Source organism: Seriola aureovittata, chromosome 16, assembly GCF_021018895.1.
Source record: "Seriola aureovittata isolate HTS-2021-v1 ecotype China chromosome 16, ASM2101889v1, whole genome shotgun sequence".
NCBI lineage: Eukaryota > Metazoa > Chordata > Actinopteri > Carangiformes > Carangidae > Seriola > Seriola aureovittata.
Genome location: NC_079379.1, coordinates 7,511,677 through 7,533,808, shown reverse-complemented (window position 1 = coordinate 7,533,808; position 22,132 = coordinate 7,511,677). Strand labels below are relative to the sequence as shown.

At 40.3% G+C, this 22,132-nt stretch overlaps 2 protein-coding genes and 1 long non-coding RNA gene across 4 annotated transcripts in view; 1 reads left to right on the top strand and 2 right to left on the bottom strand.

Moving 5' to 3' along the window:
• Positions 1-2,448: 2,448 nt before the first annotated feature.
• LOC130183648 (uncharacterized) lies at positions 2,449-12,465 on the bottom strand. The gene is made up of 6 exons (XM_056399249.1): positions 12,276-12,465; positions 10,729-10,871; positions 3,628-3,692; positions 2,821-3,000; positions 2,636-2,740; positions 2,449-2,530 (listed from the first exon to the last, which is right to left on the bottom strand). The coding sequence occupies exons 1-6, from the start codon at positions 12,393-12,395 to the stop codon at positions 2,496-2,498; spliced, it is 648 nt and encodes a 215-aa protein (XP_056255224.1). The 5' UTR covers positions 12,396-12,465; the 3' UTR covers positions 2,449-2,495.
• Positions 12,466-12,598: 133 nt separating this feature from the next.
• LOC130183646 (toll-like receptor 13) overlaps positions 12,599-22,132 on the bottom strand; it is a 9,886-nt gene continuing 352 nt past the window's right edge. Inside the window, exons 3-5 of one of the 2 annotated variants that reach the window (XM_056399245.1) lie at positions 18,638-21,186; positions 16,626-16,743; positions 12,599-16,033 (exon numbers count right to left, since the gene is read on the bottom strand). In XM_056399245.1, the coding sequence (XP_056255220.1) occupies positions 15,787-16,033; positions 16,626-16,743; positions 18,638-21,113 (2,841 nt within the window). In that variant the 5' untranslated portion in view covers positions 21,114-21,186 and the 3' untranslated portion in view covers positions 12,599-15,786. Of the gene's footprint in view, positions 16,034-16,625; positions 17,022-18,637; positions 21,187-22,132 lie in introns of those variants that run through there. The other variant, XM_056399246.1, reaches the window with a different exon arrangement.
• Positions 15,789-22,132, top strand: part of LOC130183650 (uncharacterized) — a 19,303-nt gene continuing 12,959 nt past the window's right edge. The window contains exons 1-2 of the long non-coding RNA XR_008829869.1: positions 15,789-15,915; positions 16,588-16,666. This is a non-coding gene — a long non-coding RNA (uncharacterized LOC130183650). The remainder of the gene's footprint in view (positions 15,916-16,587; positions 16,667-22,132) is intronic.

Sequence of the window (22,132 nt, the reverse complement as noted above, 5' to 3'; positions counted from 1 at the left end):
GCCCACGCAGGCCCCGAGTCAGTACAAAGAATTTGTGTGTGCCCACTGTGTTATTGACCCTTAGATTCCACCCTCATACACTGACGACAGACAGACTTATGCCACCATTGTTGCATCACTTATAGTGCCTGGAAGAATCTGCTGATTTATTTTACTATTGATTGATTTGTTGTTTATTCTGTAAGAAAGGTAAACCAAGACTGACAGGATATTTAGTAATGACTGTCTGGGGTTTTTAACATTATTATTATTATTATTATTATTATAAACATGAGTTTATTGTATTTGAGGAGGTATAAAAGAAGATCTGTTGTGTGGGAGGTGTTTTCTGCTGCTGAACTTCAGGCTTGTTTCTGAAGGAGACATGTGTGGAACTGCGAAAAACCCTTTAAATATCTTCATTCACTTATGTTGATCCACGTGAGGACATTACATAAGGTGAATGAGCTTTTCCTCTGCATTCAAAAGTGTCACAGATGGGGCCGCCCCAGTAGCTCACCTGGTAGAGCGCGTGCCATGTGCTAAGCCTGAGTCCTTACTATTCCGTCTCTCTCTCTCCAGACTTTCCTGTCTCTCTCTACCGTTGCTTTAAAGAATAAATTAAAAAAACTATTTTTAATTATCACATTCAAAAAAGTTTTTGGGACCATTATTATTCATTCATTAGCCATACAGCTTATCCTTTTAGGGTTGTGGTGGGCTGGAGCCAATCCCAGCTGACATTGTGCGAGGACGGTGCAAACCTGGACAGGTTGCCAGTCTATCACAGGGCTAAAATATAGAAACAAACAACCACTCACACTTCATTTTTTTCTTCAGTTAAGTGCTCTGTGCTTATCGACTGTAACTTCACTGCAAAACATTTAAAACCGGTTCAAATTAAAAATGTGAGGGTTACTTAGGTAGCATCATTAACTCAAGTTGACAACAACAAGTTGAGTAAACTTATATTACTTACATTATAATGAATTAACAGCTGGTCAGTGATGCTGAGAGATGTGATTTTTTTTCAGTTCTTCATCACAAGGCCGCTCACTATGACTTCATTAATAATTTAACTTTGTTAACATCCATTTGGTGTTTTTTAATATAATACAAAGACATATCATGAGTGACATAACTAGTCAACATTGTTTAGAAAGTTGACCTTTGGAAACAAAACAAAATGTTTGGGCATGTTGTATGGGAGTAAGCTTGAACACTGAGTCAGCAAACTCATTTCATCAGGTTACCACAGTGTGAATTTCATGTCTTATCAATGAATAAATTATTGGAGTTGAAATTATTTGCAACTATAAGTCATGGTAATTACCAATATAGGTAGCACCAAAACCCATTAGAATTGTGTTTGCAATTTAAAAAGTTCTGTATCCCACAACAATGCATTTAATTAAGTAATGGTAGAAGGTCCCCTAATGACTTTATGTTGGACTATATAAAGAAATAGTGTAACTATTTCTAATATTCTCTATACAGACAGCTCTGGTAAGCTAACTTTATAAGGTGTCAGTGGTTTTACCATTAAATTGACCTTGTGATTATGAGATACAAATGTCATAAGGCCTCCCTTTTTCTTATTTGGTGAAAGCCATTCAGTTCTGCAAAATCATGGTCAATTAATCTGAATTTGGAAGTTTTCCACCAAGGCTGCAGGTTCTGTGCTCAGGAACTAGGTCACAGAGTTTAAATCCTAAAGGGCAAATGTTCCAAAGTCTGCCCACACAGACTGGTAGACTTTGATATGTTCTCCTGATAAACACACTGATCAAGGATTTTCAGCACAGAGCTTAAAGTTTAAAATTAAGTTCTTTATTGTTACAGTTGAATAAAGTTTGTTTTTTATTGATAAAGTTGAATAAAGTTTGTTTTTATTGATAAAGTTGAATAAAGTTTTTTTCATTCTTAAAGTTGAATAAAATTTGTTTGTTATTGTTACCGGTGAATAAAGTGTGTTTGTTAGTTTCTTCTTTAAGAAACACGTTATTCTATAAGATTTTCTCCCTGGTATTTATGTACCTGTTCATTTGCACTATTGTATGTTGTACATGCTGTATGTTTTTAATAGTGTGTTGTGTTATAGGAGTATGTATTTGGGAGTGTGTATTTTTACTCTACTTTGGAAGAAGCCAAAGACAAATTCTTACTGAGGTGGAAAATAACAACCAGTTCTCCAATCTCCAACCTGTTGCACTGACGACCTAGGGGCTTGGTTTTAAAGGACAATCTTGACTTTAATGTCAATCAATCAATCAATCAATCGATCGATCGATCGATCGATCGATCGATCGATCGATCGATCAATCAATCAATCAGCAAATGTTTTTTTTTATTTTCTATATTCTATTAACAGCAGCTGAATCAGCTGTTATCAGCTCCTGTTTGCATTGTATGTATGAGGACTGAGCCCCACCATGCCCCCCAAATAATAAAAAACACCGACCACGTGACTGATGTTTAATCACTTTACTTTCTCTGTTTCTGTTGAAACAGTTGAGTTAAATGTGGATGCCCTCGCCTTCAACACAGAAACCTGAGGAGAGACAGAAAAATTAAGAAATCACTTCCATCTGATATCACACAACTACAGTTCATCTTGATATCCCTGTATCAGCTGGAAGGTTTACAGATGACGCACCTTTCTTTGTGTCGTACACGAAGTCTGGTTCTCTGTCAAAGCCGAAACAGCTTGCCTGCTTCTTGAAATGCTCCATGTCTGAGTCCTTGATGGTTGACTCTTTGCCTGGAAGCAAAAAGACAGAATTAATAAAGGTTTTGGACTCAGAGTCTGTTATTTTCTCTATCTGGCTTGTTCTGTCTTACCCATCAGATAAAGTGAGTGAACTACGATCTCATCATTTGTAACAGTGCTGGTCATGTTCAACAATTTTAAGAAATGCTCCATGTTGCTGGCGGTGGTGTTTATGTTGAAGACCACACAGCCGTCACAGCTTGGCACCAAGTGGAACACACTGGTGATGTTTGCGATTGAGGGCAGATACGCTGCAGGAAAATGAAAACAGTGCAAGTTCAAGCAAAAACAACTATCAGACATCTTCATCATCACTCTGAGGATCCTCCTCTCCCCTACTATGAACTTACATGTTGTTTGGTATACATGACACTGCAAGGCAGAAATACAGTTGTAGATTGATGATGTGATGAGACTCAAGCTGGATTAACGCTTGACTCAGGAGGTGAAACTACAAAAATGGTGGAAATGAATAACTTCCTGTCCTAGCTTACAGCTTGGCTCTGTGCAACTTTTATTAGTGTTATTAGACAGAAAGTTACCAAGCATTCCTCTAGAGTGATGGATTAGCATTACACAGCTGTATTTACTGTATGTTTTATTTTATTTCCAAATTTGACTAAAATTAAGAGAAAGTTCAATCATTTTCCTCAAGAGTTTTATTCTTAATCAAATGAGGGATGTCGGTAAAGTGTCAAATGTTTGTTTCTTAGCAGTGTCCACAGCTGCATCTAAACGTTCAGTTAATTACAGGCATCTGGAGGCAACCGGATGACACGTGTGATGAATCTGAAGCTTATAATTTGATGCAAATTTGAAACTTAGTCTACCCTGCTGAATTTAAAAACGTTGGTGCTGTGTCAGATGATGTAACTCACCGTCTGTTGTTGCAGTGTTGCCATCGATCGTTATGTTGACCGATGAGCTAAAGCACTGTCCATTCCTAGAGAAAAGACAGAGGAAGATTGAATTTTCAGTTTCCATGAAAACCTAGCAAACTAATCAACCGATGAAGACTATGTAATAGCTATGTAAACACCAAGTAATTGGACCTTGAGTTGGGATCAATATGTTCAGATTTCCAAGGTCAAGAATGAGTTTTGATGGTTACCTAACAAGCTCTGTTTTCACCGCAAAGTTTAAAGAATAATTCCTATTGTTGGGACTCAGTCATTCAATAGACCAAATGTTTCTTTGCTCCACTGGACAAAGGAATTCACACCCCACAGTTCCTCACGGTTCACACCTGGGGATGACCCTTCCCCCCCATGGACCCCACTGGCCAGCCAGTGTGGGCCAGCGTGTGACATGTGATCCCCTAAGGTGTCACAAACAAAACCAGTCTTCTAGACCCCTTCTCTCTCTCTTCCCTTCTTGGCTTGCTCTGGAGAGCAGCTCCAGCCCTCTCCTCTCGGTTCTTCAAAGGGCAACAAGGCCCCAGCCCAGGTCAGCTCTGCTACCTGAGAAACTAGCTCTCTCGCCGGCCTGCAACCAGCAGCCTGCAAACACTCTTCTCCTCCACAACAGCGACCTGCTTCGGATTAACTGTGAGTGAACCAAATCCTCTTCAGAATCAGCGGCTACAACACAAGGCCAGCTGATTTTCCAAGCAACAGGAGTCGTAGCAGAGTTAGCATGGAACAGCTAACTCTGTGAGGGGAACAAAGGAGATACCAGCAAGCAACACAGCCAGACAGGACTTTATTCCACCAGGAAACCCCCCAAACTCACTGGACTTTACAAGACACTGGAAAGGACGTCTTTGCTTGTTCCAAGGATTGGGTAACGTTAACGGACTGGGCCTTACCTCTCCCAGCACAGCATAGCACCGCATAGCTAATCAGCAGAAGTCTTAACTTGTTAATGTACTTGTTGATTGATGTCTTGTGGTTGTAATGTTTGCTTAGGTTGTGGTCAGTCATACAGTTAATCGAGTACTCGTATGTCACACACATAGCAGTACGTCTCAGTCCTAGAACCTGCATGAAGCTAACCTTCCCCCTCTAACCTGGTACCTTTAGATTACATGAGCTAGGCTAACAAAGAAACTCACACCTCCCCTCTCACACACACTAGGTGGTCTCAGCGGCCATTTTAGTAGTTTCTTTGTTTACCGCCATCTTTGTAGTCTTCTTTGTTCAGGTCATGTGGTCACAGTGACCACTTTGAGTCGGCCATCTTGCCTTTGTCTGTGTCCCCACAGACACACACACACACACACACACACACACACACACAGACACACCCACACACACCTGTATATGCTAGATTAGACATTGTACTTTACTCTGCTCCATTGTAAATAAATGCCTTTTTAAGTATAACTACTGGTGTGTTTAATGTTGCATAAGCGTGAATATTGCCAACCTCTACTCGGTAGAATTCCAATCCTTCAACTGTAACTTACTATTGATTTGGTAATTTGGTTATAGTTAGTAAGCTAATGATTAATCAGAGTTCCAGAATAATTGTAATAAATTGAGACTAAAAGCATATTGGCTATTTTGCCTATTAGTTTAGGCTGGTGCCCCGTGAACTTTAATTCATTTTAAAGTTATTCTTTAATATTAATATTTTTAATATTAATATTTTCTTAATTTGTGATAGCCAATAAATTGATAAACAACCGAAATCTAACATATTTGGTGTCCAGCTCATGAGGTAGAGTACTGTTAACATAATGGTGCCGCCCGGGTGAGGCCGAGTACTAACGATGCCCCCGTGTGAGGCCGAGTAATAATGATTTCCAGTTACTAATAGAGCTCAGACCCAACATAATGGTGCCCCCGTGTGAGGCCGAGTAATATTGGCAAATATTCATAATTGTGCAATATTAAATTCATAATTTGGCCAAAACCGCAAAGGTTGAAAAATTTTTTTTAGTCCACCACAGGAGTAAACGTCCAGGTGTACTTACAAACAAGTGCACTGTGGTGAGAATTGGTTTACTAATTTTACCTTAAGTAATATTAGACGTCCTCCAGTTATTAATAGCTAACACTTAAGCCTTAGTATCAAGAGCCTGCTATTGTTGCTAACAATTCCAGTTGAGTTTAGTCTGTAGGAAATGTAAGAACCTCAGTTCAGCATCTGAATACCACGTGTTCAATGCTATCTAGTAAAGCTGTCAGAATTGCTGCTCCCTTTAACATTAAACACTGTGTGCCGACAGCCCTGTGTAACACAGAGAGCTTATACCTGGCTGTTACTGCCAAGCATTTCAGCCTGAGTAAGAAATAGAGCCTGAGATAGAGCCACAGCGTGCTACCAGCCCTGTGAAACCCAAGTTCTGCACCTAGCTGTTACTGCCTTGCATTACAGCCTGAGTCAACTTGAAGAGATAATCTTTGGACTGTTACTGCCTTGCATCTCAGTCATTGCTTTTGAAACATTTCTTAAGCAGACAGTAAACCTGCACTTGCCTTTACTGTCCCTAATCTTTATGCCCACTAGTGTAGCTACCCCTCCTCCACAGGAAGCTACCCCCCATAGTGTAGGCCACTGCATTGTTTAGTTAGGCTAGTGTACTGCCAAACTACACTACAAGGTGTCTGCCAGCGCAACACCGCAGCCAACTATATTGCCTTCTTGTTTTGTGAAAAACTTGTTTAACCTCCCTCTTTCCCAGACACAACAATGGAGAACTCCTGTGTAGAGCAGTTTATTTCTTCCCTAGCACAGAGCCTGAAGCCTGGCTACCTAGAATTTATCAGCAAGTTAAATTCCAGTGAGTGCAGTAAAGAAATAGACTTGCTACTCAGTGACAAAGGTGATGCTCAGACTGCATCCAAAGGCCCATTGTTAAGATGTGTACTGTTGAACTTCCACAGGCAAACCAGCATTTCACTTCAGAGCCAAGCAGCCCTAGAGGAGGAGGTAAAATCGCTTAGAGCTCAAAATGCTTTTCTCCTCCAGGAAGTTAAGGAAACTAACAAGAAAGCCATGCGCTACTTAGGAGACCTGCATGCAGCAGAGGTAGACCTCTGTTCACACAAGGAAGAATTGTTAAGGGTTAAATCAGAATGCTTTGCTCCACCACGATCGGTCAGTGCTTGTGATTCTGGTTTCTCTGCTTCACACTCTTCCCTTAATGACAGGTTAACTCCGCCTCCACTCAGAGGATGGGACAAACTCCCAACTGACCCTAAGTCCTGGGAAATGAAGTCAGCTCCTCAACCTCCACTGAGAGACAGAGGTTACACCCACCTGACTTCCCATCTTCCTGAAATTGACACTGAAGAGACAGGTAGTTTATCCGGTAGAGGATATTCATGTTCCCATCAGCCACTGATGCATAACACTTTCACCTGTGCTCACCCCTCCAACAGAAGGACCAAAACTTTCCCGGACTGTTCAGCCTCCTCTCTGCACCTCCATGAGAGTGATGACCGCTGTTCAGCTCCTTCCTCTAGTCCAGCTAGCATAGTCTCGCCTTCATCAGTAGGGACCTCACAGTGCCCCCGCCTCGAAGCGCTTGAGTTATTAGCAAAGGACATTGAACATTTTGATCCAGACAGCTCTGATCAACATATTGAAAACTACTTTAGGGAGTTAGATCACAACCTAATTGATTTGCCCCATGCAACCCAAAGGGAGAAAACTAAACTTGTGTGGAAGACCAGCTCAAAAGCAGTCCACAAGTTTATGCAATCACTGCCTCCCAGTGTCAGAGATGACTACAAAGAGCTCTGTCAAGCACTGACAGAAGAATTCTCTCCTGCTGCGGATGAGATAGAATCTTTGGTTGCAGCCTCACAAATCAAACACTCCCGCCATGAACATCCCAATGACTTTTACCAACGTTTGAGGCATGCATATTTTCAGGGTAGGAACACACCAGGCTTAGAGGAGAACTCCACCTTCAAGTCTTTGTTCCTACGAAACCTCCATCCCTGTGTACGCACTCATGTTACACTGATGACGCATCAAGGTAAGCCCACCATGCAGGAAATAAAGAAATTGACAAAAATGGCTTGGGAAACCATGGTTAATTCCAAGGCAAGGGGGAAAACAACTGAGCCTAGCAACTCAAACACCTTAGCGTCACACAGACATGTAACCTCAAAAGATCACCCTCAGAACAGATCGAAGGGGGGTGATAAAAGGCCACATATGGGTGCTGAGCGTAACCGCCACGCCCACCAAGTGAGTAGAGATAGGCACTCCCACAACAGGAGCAGGAGACGGCCTTACGCAGAAATTCTGGCTCAGACACAGGACCAGTCAACACATGGATCAGACAATGACCACGTCATCTCTGACCATGTTAATTCAGACAGTGACAATGCCTCTGAATGTTCTTCCTTCAGCTACTCAAAGTGCTACAGCTTTGTGCCACAAGTTAAGGAAAACTTAAAGCTCCGGCGCTCCAGAGTTCGCCGCACTGAGTACTGACAGTAAGTAGGCTCAGGGTACCCTACACTCTTCCAGATGGACACAATGGGTTTGTCAGCAGCAGCAGCAGCAAACTAAATTCTGAATCAAATCAGATACAAGTTTAGGACACTGCATATACATGGCACACTCACCCAGACACTCCAAATCTTGTCATTCTAGTTGCCACCCTCTATATCTCACCTTAACAAACTAACATCACTGACTTTCCTGTCCTCACTAACACCATGAGTAACTAGGAAACATGTTAGTTGTTTTACACTATTCGATCATTGTGGTTATTATCTGAACTCTGCTTTGTAACCTGATTGTTCTTGCTTAGCCAAGATAGATAGTGTTGACAAATGCCCGGATGTTACCCGTTGAATGAACTGACAAATGGACTATACATTGTGCTCTCAGGATGACACGTCAGGTGGCATCCTGACAACAAAGGGGGGACTGTTGGGACTCAGTCATTCAATAGACCAAATGTTTCTTTGCTCCACTGGACAAAGGAATTCACACCCCACAGTTCCTCACGGTTCACACCTGGGGATGACCCTTCCCCCCCATGGACCCCACTGGCCAGCCAGTGTGGGCCAGCGTGTGACATGTGATCCCCTAAGGTGTCACAAACAAAACCAGTCTTCTAGACCCCTTCTCTCTCTCTTCCCTTCTTGGCTTGCTCTGGAGAGCAGCTCCAGCCCTCTCCTCTCGGTTCTTCAAAGGGCAACAAGGCCCCAGCCCAGGTCAGCTCTGCTACCTGAGAAACTAGCTCTCTCGCCGGCCTGCAACCAGCAGCCTGCAAACACTCTTCTCCTCCACAACAGCGACCTGCTTCGGATTAACTGTGAGTGAACCAAATCCTCTTCAGAATCAGCGGCTACAACACAAGGCCAGCTGATTTTCCAAGCAACAGGAGTCGTAGCAGAGTTAGCATGGAACAGCTAACTCTGTGAGGGGAACAAAGGAGATACCAGCAAGCAACACAGCCAGACAGGACTTTATTCCACCAGGAAACCCCCCAAACTCACTGGACTTTACAAGACACTGGAAAGGACGTCTTTGCTTGTTCCAAGGATTGGGTAACGTTAACGGACTGGGCCTTACCTCTCCCAGCACAGCATAGCACCGCATAGCTAATCAGCAGAAGTCTTAACTTGTTAATGTACTTGTTGATTGATGTCTTGTGGTTGTAATGTTTGCTTAGGTTGTGGTCAGTCATACAGTTAATCGAGTACTCGTATGTCACACACATAGCAGTACGTCTCAGTCCTAGAACCTGCATGAAGCTAACCTTCCCCCTCTAACCTGGTACCTTTAGATTACATGAGCTAGGCTAACAAAGAAACTCACACCTCCCCTCTCACACACACTAGGTGGTCTCAGCGGCCATTTTAGTAGTTTCTTTGTTTACCGCCATCTTTGTAGTCTTCTTTGTTCAGGTCATGTGGTCACAGTGACCACTTTGAGTCGGCCATCTTGCCTTTGTCTGTGTCCCCACAGACACACACACACACACACACACACACACACACAGACACACCCACACACACCTGTATATGCTAGATTAGACATTGTACTTTACTCTGCTCCATTGTAAATAAATGCCTTTTTAAGTATAACTACTGGTGTGTTTAATGTTGCATAAGCGTGAATATTGCCAACCTCTACTCGGTAGAATTCCAATCCTTCAACTGTAACTTACTATTGATTTGGTAATTTGGTTATAGTTAGTAAGCTAATGATTAATCAGAGTTCCAGAATAATTGTAATAAATTGAGACTAAAAGCATATTGGCTATTTTGCCTATTAGTTTAGGCTGGTGCCCCGTGAACTTTAATTCATTTTAAAGTTATTCTTTAATATTAATATTTTTAATATTAATATTTTCTTAATTTGTGATAGCCAATAAATTGATAAACAACCGAAATCTAACATATTTGGTGTCCAGCTCATGAGGTAGAGTACTGTTAACATAATGGTGCCGCCCGGGTGAGGCCGAGTACTAACGATGCCCCCGTGTGAGGCCGAGTAATAATGATTTCCAGTTACTAATAGAGCTCAGACCCAACACTATTTATTACAACTTGAGTCTAAGTGATATCTAAGTTAACATCAGCAAGTCATGACAAAATTTGACTACGAGGCAAAACACACTGGTAAGCTCATATACTGGTTAAAACACCACCACCACGTATCTAACACACTACAAGAACAATTCAAACAAAGAAATACAGTGAAATAGAACACATGTCTCTACATGTGTTTTCCTTTTAGGAACACATTTGCTGTACTGTAATGAAATGAAAAGCCAACACTTTTGTATTTAGGACCTGACTGAACTGTGTTCCATAATGTGACATGAATTTTCCAAAATCTAAATTAAAATCAAATCACAACACAGAATTGGTTGATTAGGAGTTAACTGAGACAGGGACAGGATATTGACCAAAAAAAAAAAAGAAGAAAAACCCAAGAAAGCAAAGTGATCACCTCTATCAGTTTTTAATTGTCTTTTAGGGGGAGTCTCTCTTCAAATGATTTCTTCAATATGATAAAAAAGGCAAGAATTATTAGTATATTTTGGTGTTGCAACTCACATTTTGTTCTCCTCACTCATTACAATCTTATTTGGGCTGGATGTAGGGCTGATTTTTAACCAGGAGCTGTCGGTCACTTTAAGGATGCCATTAAATGCTTCATGGTCAGTGTATCCCACCAACACGTTTAACCTGCCATACATCTGCACGAAAGCATGGAATCAGTTAGTGACAACACACATAAACACCTTTCATTAATGAAAGCAGGGCTAAATATTGAAATACTGCACTTAACTTTTCTAGTCCTAAAGACCAATCAAAAGTGCTTTACAACACTTTCACTTTTTCACTTTCAACAATTCACACACACATCCATAAATTCAAGTCATCATGTTTTCATCAGGCAAACCTCTTGTACGGCTGCTTGAATGTAGACATTTAAAATTCGCAAACTTACTGAATGGAAGAAAGGTTTTTGCAAAATAACACATTTTTGTTCATAGTCAGATAGGTCGATCACATTTCAAACTTTAACTTCAGGAAAAGAGAATAAAAATGTTCAAATATAAACAGTTTGGTATTAACACATTTCACCTGGACATGTTTGATTGAGAATAACATAAAGACCAGTTTCTTATCTTTCCAACTCATATGTAGAACATGTATTTCATATTAATAAGATGTTTTACCAGTTACATGTGGTGCACCTCAAGGCTCCATCCTAGGTCCTCTTCTCTTCTTCTGTATTTTACTATTAGGTAACATTGCTATTTATTTTAATTTTTATGCTGATGATACATAGTTAAACATTCCAAGTCAACCCAGTGAATCTATCTTTACACCTACTGCATATTCTTTGATCAGCTAAACAAAAACATCTATTTAAAGATGTCTCTCTGTATCATGGAGATTGTCTAAAGTCAGAGCAAAACAGTTAAGTCTTTGTAGTTGTTCTCAAAACCTCTAGTTTCCTGTAAGCTGTGTCTATGCTGCAGGAACTTCCTACGCAACAAAGAGCTTTTGTGGAACTCAGTTTGTCTACCTGTGTTTCCACTTGAGGAACCATGTCCTAAATTAAATTCTGGGGAGATAATTTTACCTCCCCAGAGAGTCCCTGCTCACTGTAGGACCTGGACCTTTTGGGATGGCCTTGCAGCACTGAACATTGCTAATTGGTAAGTGTTCTAGTGCTTGTTAAACCATTTTTTAAAAACCTACACCTGCAAACATGTTCTCCTGCTTGTAATTTGTGCCAATAATAATCCGGATGGAGCAGCCAAAGAGATTTTGTGACAGACAAAACAACACAAATACCATAATTTGTTATCCATTTTCACTGAGGGTGATAATCAGAGGAAATTTGAGATATGGTATATTGATTATTGTCGAACGTACAAATGATGCGAAAGGTGACGGTCACTCTTTCGATACATCAATAAAATATTTTCTTAATGTTCAGTCCGGTCAGTTGCATGCAACACAAGTAAGCTGTAAATTGCAGGCTGTATTATAAAGTGTTACCATCGTTCAATACTGCTTTGGTGCCTCAATCCTAATGTCTAATGAACATGCTCAAAGTCTAAGGCAGGAATCAGAGGAGGGTTTACCGTGGAGGGGTCGGCCAGTGAGGAAGGCGTGACCAAGGTTTGGCATTCCTCAGGAGGCAGAGCTGTGCTACACAGAAACAACCCTGCAACCAGGGTCAGACTGCTGAACCACAGATTCATGATGCTCCAGCTGGTCAGCTTCGGAAAAACTGGAAAGATAAGACAAACCTTACGAAAGCAACAATGACTGAGCCTTGCGAAGCTGCTTAGCTTTTATACTTGCTGCTGGTGACAGATTCTGGGCATTTCCATTATTTACATTAGTTCCCAGTGTTCGTTTTTTTGCCCAGACTTAGGTAAGCAGTATTTCACTGCTAGGTTATCTCTCTGCCAGTTCAAAGTTCTAACACTGTTCAGTCTGTGTATCAATGAGTTACTGATTGTTGAATCACCCTTGGTCGCCGATGTCACGCAAATACGCTGAGTATACAGAACATCATGATTGCTTCAGTCCAGTTAAAGCCCAAATTGAAATACAATGTGACCTCTGACATTACTGCAATACCTAACACTTTATTTTGCACTGTCACTGCAGCTAAAATGCTGTTCAATTCATAATAAGTGAAACATAAAAGTACACGAATGATAAGAGGATGACATTAGGTTTGAACTGGCAACTATGGACTGAAATGCTTTTCATGTTTGGTGCCTGTTGTCAGGCAGCATCACCTTTACTGTCACTGGACAAAGCTTCAAATAATAATCACATACTGTAAAGTTAAGATTTTTCAGGTAAATAATGAGTCAAATATTCTTTGTTGATGTGAAAGAAATACTTAATTAGTTAAAAATAGAACCTGTTTACATTCCATAAAGCACTGTTCCAAAAAAACAAACAGATGAAACAGTTTGTAATAAATAATAATAAAAAATAGTAAAACTAAAATACAATAGTATAATGTTTTATTTCTGTGAATAATGTGTTTCTCAACTCTAAACGTACATAAATTGTTGAAATTAAAAACATATTTTTATGTATTTTTCAACTTCTTTTCACAACAAGTTATCATTAAGCTGGATATTCTATTTATCACAACTTATTAATGTTAAAATTATATCCTTCCTGCGTATCTATACCTAAACATTTTATTTTGTGTGGCTTTAATTTCACTTATAGAAGATTCCAGAAAACTGTTATCCTCCCATTCTGAGACAAAAGGAGGCTAAACAATCTAGCTGTTAACATGTGCTGGCTACATGGCCAACATAGCTAACATTATAGCTATCTATCAGTCCCTCTGTTAGCTATTAGTCAGCTATGTCTTAGAAAACAGCTAAGACACTTTAAATTTGCATTTATTCTGTGGTTACATGCAGTGTTATACACCATGTATAATAACCACCTCTCTGCTTGTGTGCAGTTACTAAAGTACAGTATAAATTTGTATAACTTCAGCTTCACTTGTGTACTCAAATTTTTTGGGGTAACAAATGATCTGCAGACAAAGGTGAATACTCTGTCCTTATCTTGTTAGATTTGTCTGCAGTCTCCCACGCAGTTGACAAGTTTACTGATCGATAGAGTCCAGTACTAGGTTGGTGTATCTGGCTCCACCTTGACTAGATACAACGTCAAAATGCTGCAAACACATGTTCATGCCTCAGTTAAAAAAGTTCGGTACTACAATCAGACAAGTATGATGCTGACAGGGCTCATGAGTAGCCTACTTTTACTTTTCATACTTTCAGTACATTTAGTTGATAACAGTTGTGTACTTTACTAAAATAACATTTGGAGTGCAATACTTTCACTTGAGATGGAATGATTTTACAGCTTTCTTATTCTACTTTATTGAGTAAAGGCCTAGTCACACAAACATTTAAAAGTACAAAATCAATTAATTTGAGTCGAAATGTTATGATCAGCTGAGCCTTTTGCAGCATCTGAGTTTCTGTGCCAACATAAGCCATTTGGCATATCTCTTGTGTCAGTTATACTTTCATGGTAAACAGCAAACTGACATTATACCATGCAGAATGAGGAAGCTTTTATGTGTTCTCAACTTGTAAAGGCAAATGTCATCACATTGTTTTTTACGTGGGTCCATTATTTTCTGAGAGTATATGAAAAAATGACTAATCAAGAAAATAATCAGTACTAGAGTAAGTAAGTAGTGGACAAATTTGGATGTAATCTGATGATGGTGCTATAAGAGTCAGAGTTATTACAACTCATCCTGATGGGAACATGAACATCTGAACCACATTTAACCACAGTCCACTGACAGACATCACCCTCCGCAGAGTAGTATAAGACTAAAACCTGCACTGTGGTTTGTTCCAGGGACGGACAAGACTACAGACTCACATCAGCTCAGCATCTGTGTCACTGCAGGCCAGAGACGACGAGGGAATACCCCAGCTTCACTTTGTGTATGCGTTGTGTGTTAATGAACACTAGAGGGAGCCAAAGGTCAAATTAAAGTAAACCAGATCAGACCCAGATCAAAATTTCATAACACTGCTTCACTCCAGTTTGCAGTCTCTGGTCCTTCACTCAGTTTATTTTTACATCTAAAGTGAAGTCTACCTTTAATTTTACAGAGCAGTCTGCACTGCAGAGCCTCAGAGCCATAATGAAGTAAATAAACTACCAATGGAGTAGTGCGAAGTAACATTTACTCAAGTACTGCAGCCAAGCACAACTGTAATTGATATTATATTGTAAATTTTTAATTGCATATGGGGGCTTTATTTACCTCAGCGACAGAGGGAACCAGGCATTTGTTGAGGCTAATATTAGAGAAAGGCCTTTACTTCTATTATTCCCAGCAGAATCAGCTTTTCATTCACATGTTTCACTGTTGTCTTGATAAAGTCAGTGTGATTTCAAAAACAATAATTCATCAGTACATCAAGACTCATCACAGATGTTCACTCCCCCCAAAGATGTCAGCTAATAAAGCTTCACACTTCATTCAGAATTTTTACATTAAAAGCCTTGAGCAGGCTTTTAATGTGAAAAATATCAGGAAGTTGAGTCTTGTTGCTGCAGGTAACTCCCTAAATGTTTTTTGTTAGTGACTGCTGTTTATTTGTTCCTGCTGGCCTCAGACATGACATTATTTTATAAGATTTTCTCTCTGGTATTTATGTAACTTGGCTGCTGCTACCTGTTCATTTGCATTATTGTATGTTGTACATGTTGTATGTCTTTAATAGTGTTTATTATTATTTTTTTCCTGCTGTCCACGTCCTGGTTATTATTATGTCAGTACCAGCTGTGACCATGTGAACTGATGTTGGTAGTTAATGAAACCCAGCAGGAGTCACTGTCATCAAATGAAACTTGATACTGTGACAATGGAAACATCAGAGAAACTGACAGAGGTCAGCAGTGGCCCCGTGCAGGCAGATAGCTCCATCTTTACTGGTTGGCCATGGTTGGTCCTTTTTTGGCATACCACTCTGAATGTGAACACAAGGATTATTGGGATTTATGAAAGTGAAATAGATATGATGCAGCAGGGATTGTAGAGGAACAGCATTGACTGTTGCATTTCTGGTCCAGTTAAATATCCAGTCCTGCAAGTCCAGTCAGTGGGTCTGTGGTCTCGGTGGGAGCGTCTCCTGTCTCCAGAGCTCTCTGTACATTCTGCCAGAAGACCCCCGTGTACTGGCCGGCCTGAGGCCAGTTCAGGTAGGTGCGTTTCTTCACCATCTTCCTCATGCGGTAGTAGGGAGACAGCTGCCAAGCTGCGATCTCCTCCAGGAACAGCAGGATCAACACGTCCTTCTGCTCGTCAAACAGACGGAAACTGCAACAACACACACAGGACAGATCAGACCACACCAGGACAGATCAGGACAGACCAGGACAGACCAGGACAGACCAGGACAGACCAGCACAGACCAGCACAGACCTGCATAGACCAGCAATGATCAGCACAGAGCAGGACAGAACAGGACAAAATGGGACAGACCGGGACAGCCCAGCACAGACCAGCACAGAACAAGACAGAACAGAACAATTTTATTTTGTAGTAAAATTTAATTTCTACATATTTTTATTACTGTAATATTATTTTGGGGGAGGGGGACAGAGGGGCTACTAACCCATCCTACCTTAACAAGATACTTTTAATTCAGAAGAAGTTGATGAAGGTGGTAACAGATTCAGAAAGCTGATGTACGAGCCGTCTGCCCCCCTGATTAGGGAATGTATTTTATTAACTATTCATACTGTTAATATTTTTATGTGTCAGTGTTTTGTTTTTAGCTAAGGACGGGACTTTTACCTCACAGTTGCACTTCACTATATCAATCAGTTACTGATCTCTATCATTATATGTCTTTTACTATGATATTGTAGACACATGAACAAACTACATGAAGAATAGGTGCCCCCACCTGGCCATCTGGATCTCTCTGGAGCACCACTCGCTCTGCAGGTAGCGCCGGCTGATCACACAGATGGTCTTCCTGCTGCTGTAGATTGCGTCTGTAATGTTCTCTATGATGGGCTTACCTACGGAGTCATAGAAGAGTCAGTTACTCCCGCAAAAGTCTGGTACATTTTCTAGTTGCAAATGTTAGGTGATGTGAAAGTCTCCTGGTTAAATCGTCAACACAAAATAAGAACAATCTGGTTCATTAAAGGCACAAGCCTGCAGATACAAAAATAAATAAAGAATTCTAATGTTGATCTTCAATTTGCTCGTCAGGTTTTCCACATGTTCTTAAAAGTGAGTGTGACATCTGCTGAGATTCCTGTATATTTGTAGCAGTCAACAATTTTAATCTGAGAAACCTGGATATAGGCAGTACACAGGAATCTCTTCATACATACAATATACAACTATTGGATGGGAGAAATGAGATGTGTCAAGAGGAGAGGCGCACAGAAGAGGCAAACCAGGCAAATGTTTGGGACCCCAAGGGGAAAAGGGGCCCCTGGTTGCCCCTCATATTGGTACATTTTGCAATGACAACTATAAGTGGCCTTTTAACTCCCATAAAGACACAAAACAGTCCACTGCTGTTGCCATAAACACCCCCTAAATGAGGCCCCTGATGATGTGTGCTGTACCTAGCGTCTACCGATTGCCTGCATGTGATGTGTTCAGGTAACATCTGTAAATTGTTGCGACTACCAATAGTCTGTATGCATGGGTGTGCAAAGTGGGGGTTGGGTAATCTTTAATGGGCCTCTCTGCCTGAAGGTTAAAAAGTTTGGGAATCACTGATATAGTGAATCAAAGTGGACCAAGACTAGATCCTTGTGGGATACCTTTAACAAACCACTAGAAACCACTGCTTCAGTTCTACCAGACTGTTATTCATAAAACCATTAGCTTTCATCTAATATAAAGAGGATTAAATTTAATGATCTAATTTATTTATTTAATGAGTGTTGATGACTGTCCAATGTGTTTACAATGCAATTCATTAAAAGTACTGAAGCTGTTATGGTGCTGTCACATGGTCTAATCCCTGAACACTAGTATCTAGTACTTATGTTGAGAAGCTTGTACAGTATGGTCACATTATGCCGGGACTCCTGTGAGTCTGTGTTTAAAAATGGAGAACACAAAAGAATAAATGCTAAACTAAACTAAAAAAAACTTCTATAAAGAGACACAAATTCTCAATCTCTCAACATGTGGAGGTGTCTGACTGTGACTGACCCAACAAGCTACATGTGAACAGTGTGAACCAAGCATCTGCTGTAGACTACAATATATTGGACAAAGGAAAAGGGATGTGAAACTGTCACACACCTCTTTAGAAACAGAAAAGCAACCCTTTAATATAGATCAGACAGTAAATGACAAGAGGGGGAAGTGAGAAACAGAGGTAGAGAAAAATAGAAACAGACAAACAGAAGTCTGGGCACGATCTGAAGAATGTCTGCATTGGTGATGTGACTGGGTCTTTTATAACTCACTCACCATTAAAATGTGAAGACCTCTGTCAGACTGAGGAGCTTCTTTTAATGTTAATATTCTCTGTGAATTACTCTCATATCATAAAATGATTAAAGTTCAGACAGTTGACTATTGCTAATGCTGTTCTACTACTACTACTGTTCCTTGTTCTTAGTATTTTCTGCTTAGTTGCAAAAAATACTACAAACGAGGAACAGTAGTGGTGAAAAGTAAGATCAGAGATTTTTTGACTGGACCAACGACTAGGTGGAACTGTTATTGAAAGTACATCAGTATAAGGAGGTCATGGTGGCTGAAGACATAGATTGTCATTTTCATTCAGAAAAGGTGATGTGAGTCTGACAAATCAGGGAAGGATATGTCATAAGACACAATCGGAAAAACAGTGGATTTATGTGGATGCCAGGTGTAAATGCAGCAAAAGTGATGTGTTTTAAAACTAAAACGTATTAGTGTGAATGTAGCTGAGTTTACCTGGTTGGAAGTCTCTGTGGTGCAGACAGAGTCTCCAGCCCTGCTCTCCTTCCAGCACTGGGAGCATTTCTCTATAAACCCAGTCCTCATTGTGAATGTTGTAGGAGATGAAGGCATCGTAGCGATGAGGAGTGCCCTTCCTCCTCTTCCTGCTATCATAGAAGAAGGCCAGAAAGAGGTGGTAGGCGTAGGCTAGCTGCCACCGCAGAAAGTGGTAGATGAAGGATGAGAGCAGAGTTAAAACAACCAGACAAGTACTGGTAATGAAGCAGAGGAAGCTATAGTCCATCCAACAGGACTGTATGTCAAAGTCCAGCAATTTAGTACCCAGTTTACTCAGAGGAAAGGAGCAGTCAAACTGGTAGGCATTAACGACCTGTGTTTGGTTGTTGCTCTTCACCCATTGGATGAAGCCAGTGTTAGAGCAGTCACAAGTGAAAGGGTTACCAAACAGGTCCAGATACCTCAGTGCAGGGAGCGACTGGAAGATTGTCTCATTGATCACTGTCAACTCATTCCCTCTGAGTGTCAACCAGCTAAGTGCAGGCAGGTCAGCCTGGGCAAGAAAATCCAAAGACCTGAGCTTATTTTTGGACAAATCCAGAGCCTGCAGGTTTGGGATTGGCTGGAACAATTCAGGTTTCAGCTCTGACAAATTACTTTGAGTTATCTGTAGGTTCTTCAGGTGAGGACTGTATGTAAATGTATCAGGGTGTGGTGACTCAATGAAGAACCTCTCAGCTGCAAAGTGCTCCAAAGATTTAAGACCTCTAAGCAGATTCTGTGAAATTTCACATGAATATGTGTTATAATTTTTGATCTCGAGCCTCTTTAATGAAGGCAAACTAGAGAAAGATGGCTCAAAATTTTTGTTAGAAACACCACTGTCCCGGTCAAAACTTTGGTGTAGTGTGAGACTTTCTAAGAGCTGCAGTCCTGTGAAAAGTCCCTCCATGTAAGACAACAGTGAAACACTTAGATTTTGGAGATCATACAGTCCTTCAAAAGCTCCAGCCTGGGCAACAGAGTAAATCTTTGATTCTAAAGCCAAAGACCGGAGGGAGGACAGATTCTGAAAGTGACCGTCACTGAGCTTGTTGAAATTATTACTGTACAAATTCAAAACTTGTAGGTTCTGCAGAGTGAATTTGAAGGTACCATCAAATTCAGAAATCAGGTTGTGTTTAGCATTCAATATTTTCAAATCATTCATTTCTTGAAAAACACATCTTTTGAGTATTGAAATGCGATTGTGGCTCAGATTCAGTTCTGTTAATTTCGTCAGATTGTGGAAGTCAGAGCAGCCTAACTCAGCGATGAAATTGTGACTTAATTGTAGGATCTGCAGTGTGGAGAGGCCTCTGATGGCAAGTGGCACACTGGTCAGATGATTTTTGTCTAAGTCCAGATGTTTTAGTCGTTTCATTGCTCTGAGTGAAAACTGTGACAATTCAGTCAGATCGTTAGCTGCTAAATTCAACTCAGTGAGTTTAGAGCAAGGCTGCAGCAGTGTATCATTTATGCTTCCGGGAAAGTTATAACTCAATTTCAGTCTTTTCAGCGCAGGCAGTCGGCAGGCAATGTCTACCAGACCTTCATGAAGCCACTGCTTCATAAAGCCCAGAGATAAATATTCCACTGAGTCTGCACTCTGCAGCATCAATGTGTACGTCTCAAAACTTTTGTATGTTTCACTTAAATATAAAGTACTGAGGCTCCTCAGAAAAGTCTTGTTGGGTACATTCCACTCAAAGTCACTGCTGCACCCAGAGAAATAAATAGATTCGAGATGAGGGAAGAGGTCTCTTGTAAGGCTGAACTTTCTCAGACAATTTGAATTTAGCTGCAGTGTCCTGAGGTTTGAGATGTTAACAGGGAGATCGTCTGACTGAAAAGAGCTGATGTTGTTTTGTGCAAGGTCCAGCTCATAAAAGTTAGGTAGCTGTAAAACTGGCACAATAGCAATAATTTGATGTAGGTTGTTAAATCTCAGAATTAGTCTCTGTAAACTGGCGAGATGCTGAAAGGCCAGTGGGGAGATGTGTGTGATTTGGTTGAAGTATAGAGACAGATAAACTAATTTGGACAGTCCCTGAAACATGTTATCTGTCACATTTGTGAGGTTATTTAAGTCAATGGTGAGGTTGGTTAACTGCACCAGGTCAGAAAAAGCTCCATCTTTTATGTGTGAGATGCTGTTTTTGTTCAGGTTCAAATATTTGAGCTTTGATAAACCGATCAGATCTGTTCTGTTGATCTTTAAAATCTGATTGGAGCTGAGATCTAGCGATGTTGCATTTTGGGGAATCTCATCAGGAACGGCAGTGAGGTAACGATGAATACATTGAACTCGAACTTCAGTCGCACTATAAGAATATGCAACAGTGCAGTTTTTCAGTGAGTAAGCCAGTGAGAGGTTAAAATGAAGCAGGACAGACAAGGAGAAGAAGAAGAGAAATGGAGACCAACTTCCCATTGCTGCCACGTTGATCTTCAGGACAAAAGCTGCCACGTCCACTCTGGTGTGTTTACTGTTTATAGGTGTACATCTAAGGTGGGGTTAGTAATAAAATGAGCATTAGACTAACAGTCTATCGCTAACAGCTTCTACATCTATATGCCTTAAATCCCTGAACTTATTATGGAAGTATGAGCTTGGTTCAACAGTTGATGTTGATAGAAGTTGATAGAACATTTTTTATTATGCCAATAATCATGTTAAAATTTGCAGCTAGGCTTTTGAGTGGTCTGTATCTCTTGGATATGAAATATAGCCTAAATGAGGTGTACCTCAACGCTTGATTCTGAGCCTGATTAGTATCTGCTTCTCCAATTAACAAATACAATATATTGTTTCACTCTATGCAGATGATACACATTTATATGTTTTTATCAATGTACTAGTTCTTGTACAGTTTGGTTTTCCTAAAAGACATCTTTGATGAAATTATGTGCTTTAAGTCTTGTAACATTCTACAGCTTATCAAAGATAAGGTTTAGATAATTATTTTTGTCTCTTCCAGCTTGACAATTGAAATTACTAGAAAACTTGATGCCAACCAATACAGAAATTTCATAAAGTTTCACAAACCACTCAGTCATGTTCAACTACTCCAAAATGCATCTGGCTTTTAGCATTTTTTCCAATACTTTTTGTATTAATTGCTTACTCACATTTGTATAATAAATGTAACATTTAAGTGCATTTATTTTCCAGATTCTTTCCCTATTCACAAATAAAACACTGAGTATGAAAGCAGAACAGCCAGACTGCATCTTCACTGTGCTCCTAAATAATTTGACTTATTGTTCTGGACATTGTTTAACCCTGGTAAAATGACAGAATCTGGTCTGTAGCAGATGTGAGATGAGAGGTAATCAGCACACCTCCCCTACAGACAGAAATCCATTCCGGATGGGGCTTTTACTTCCACCAAAAAATTTTGGTCTAACAAAACAGGTAAAACAAAGATCAGTCTTTTACCAATGCCCATT

Bases quoted from the DNA above. Each gene is read 5' to 3' on its own strand.
- LOC130183648 (XM_056399249.1), bottom strand. From the start codon at position 12,395: ATGAATCTGTGGTTCAGCAGTCTGACCCTGGTTGCAGGGTTGTTTCTG. The intron at 10,872-12,275 runs GTAAACCCTCCT...GCTTTCGTGCAG, and splicing joins CACTGGCCGACCCCTCCACG to ATGTATGGCAGGTTAAACGT. The intron at 2,531-2,635 runs GTGCGTCATCTG...GTCTCTCCTCAG, and splicing joins CGTGTACGACACAAAGAAAG to GTTTCTGTGTTGAAGGCGAG.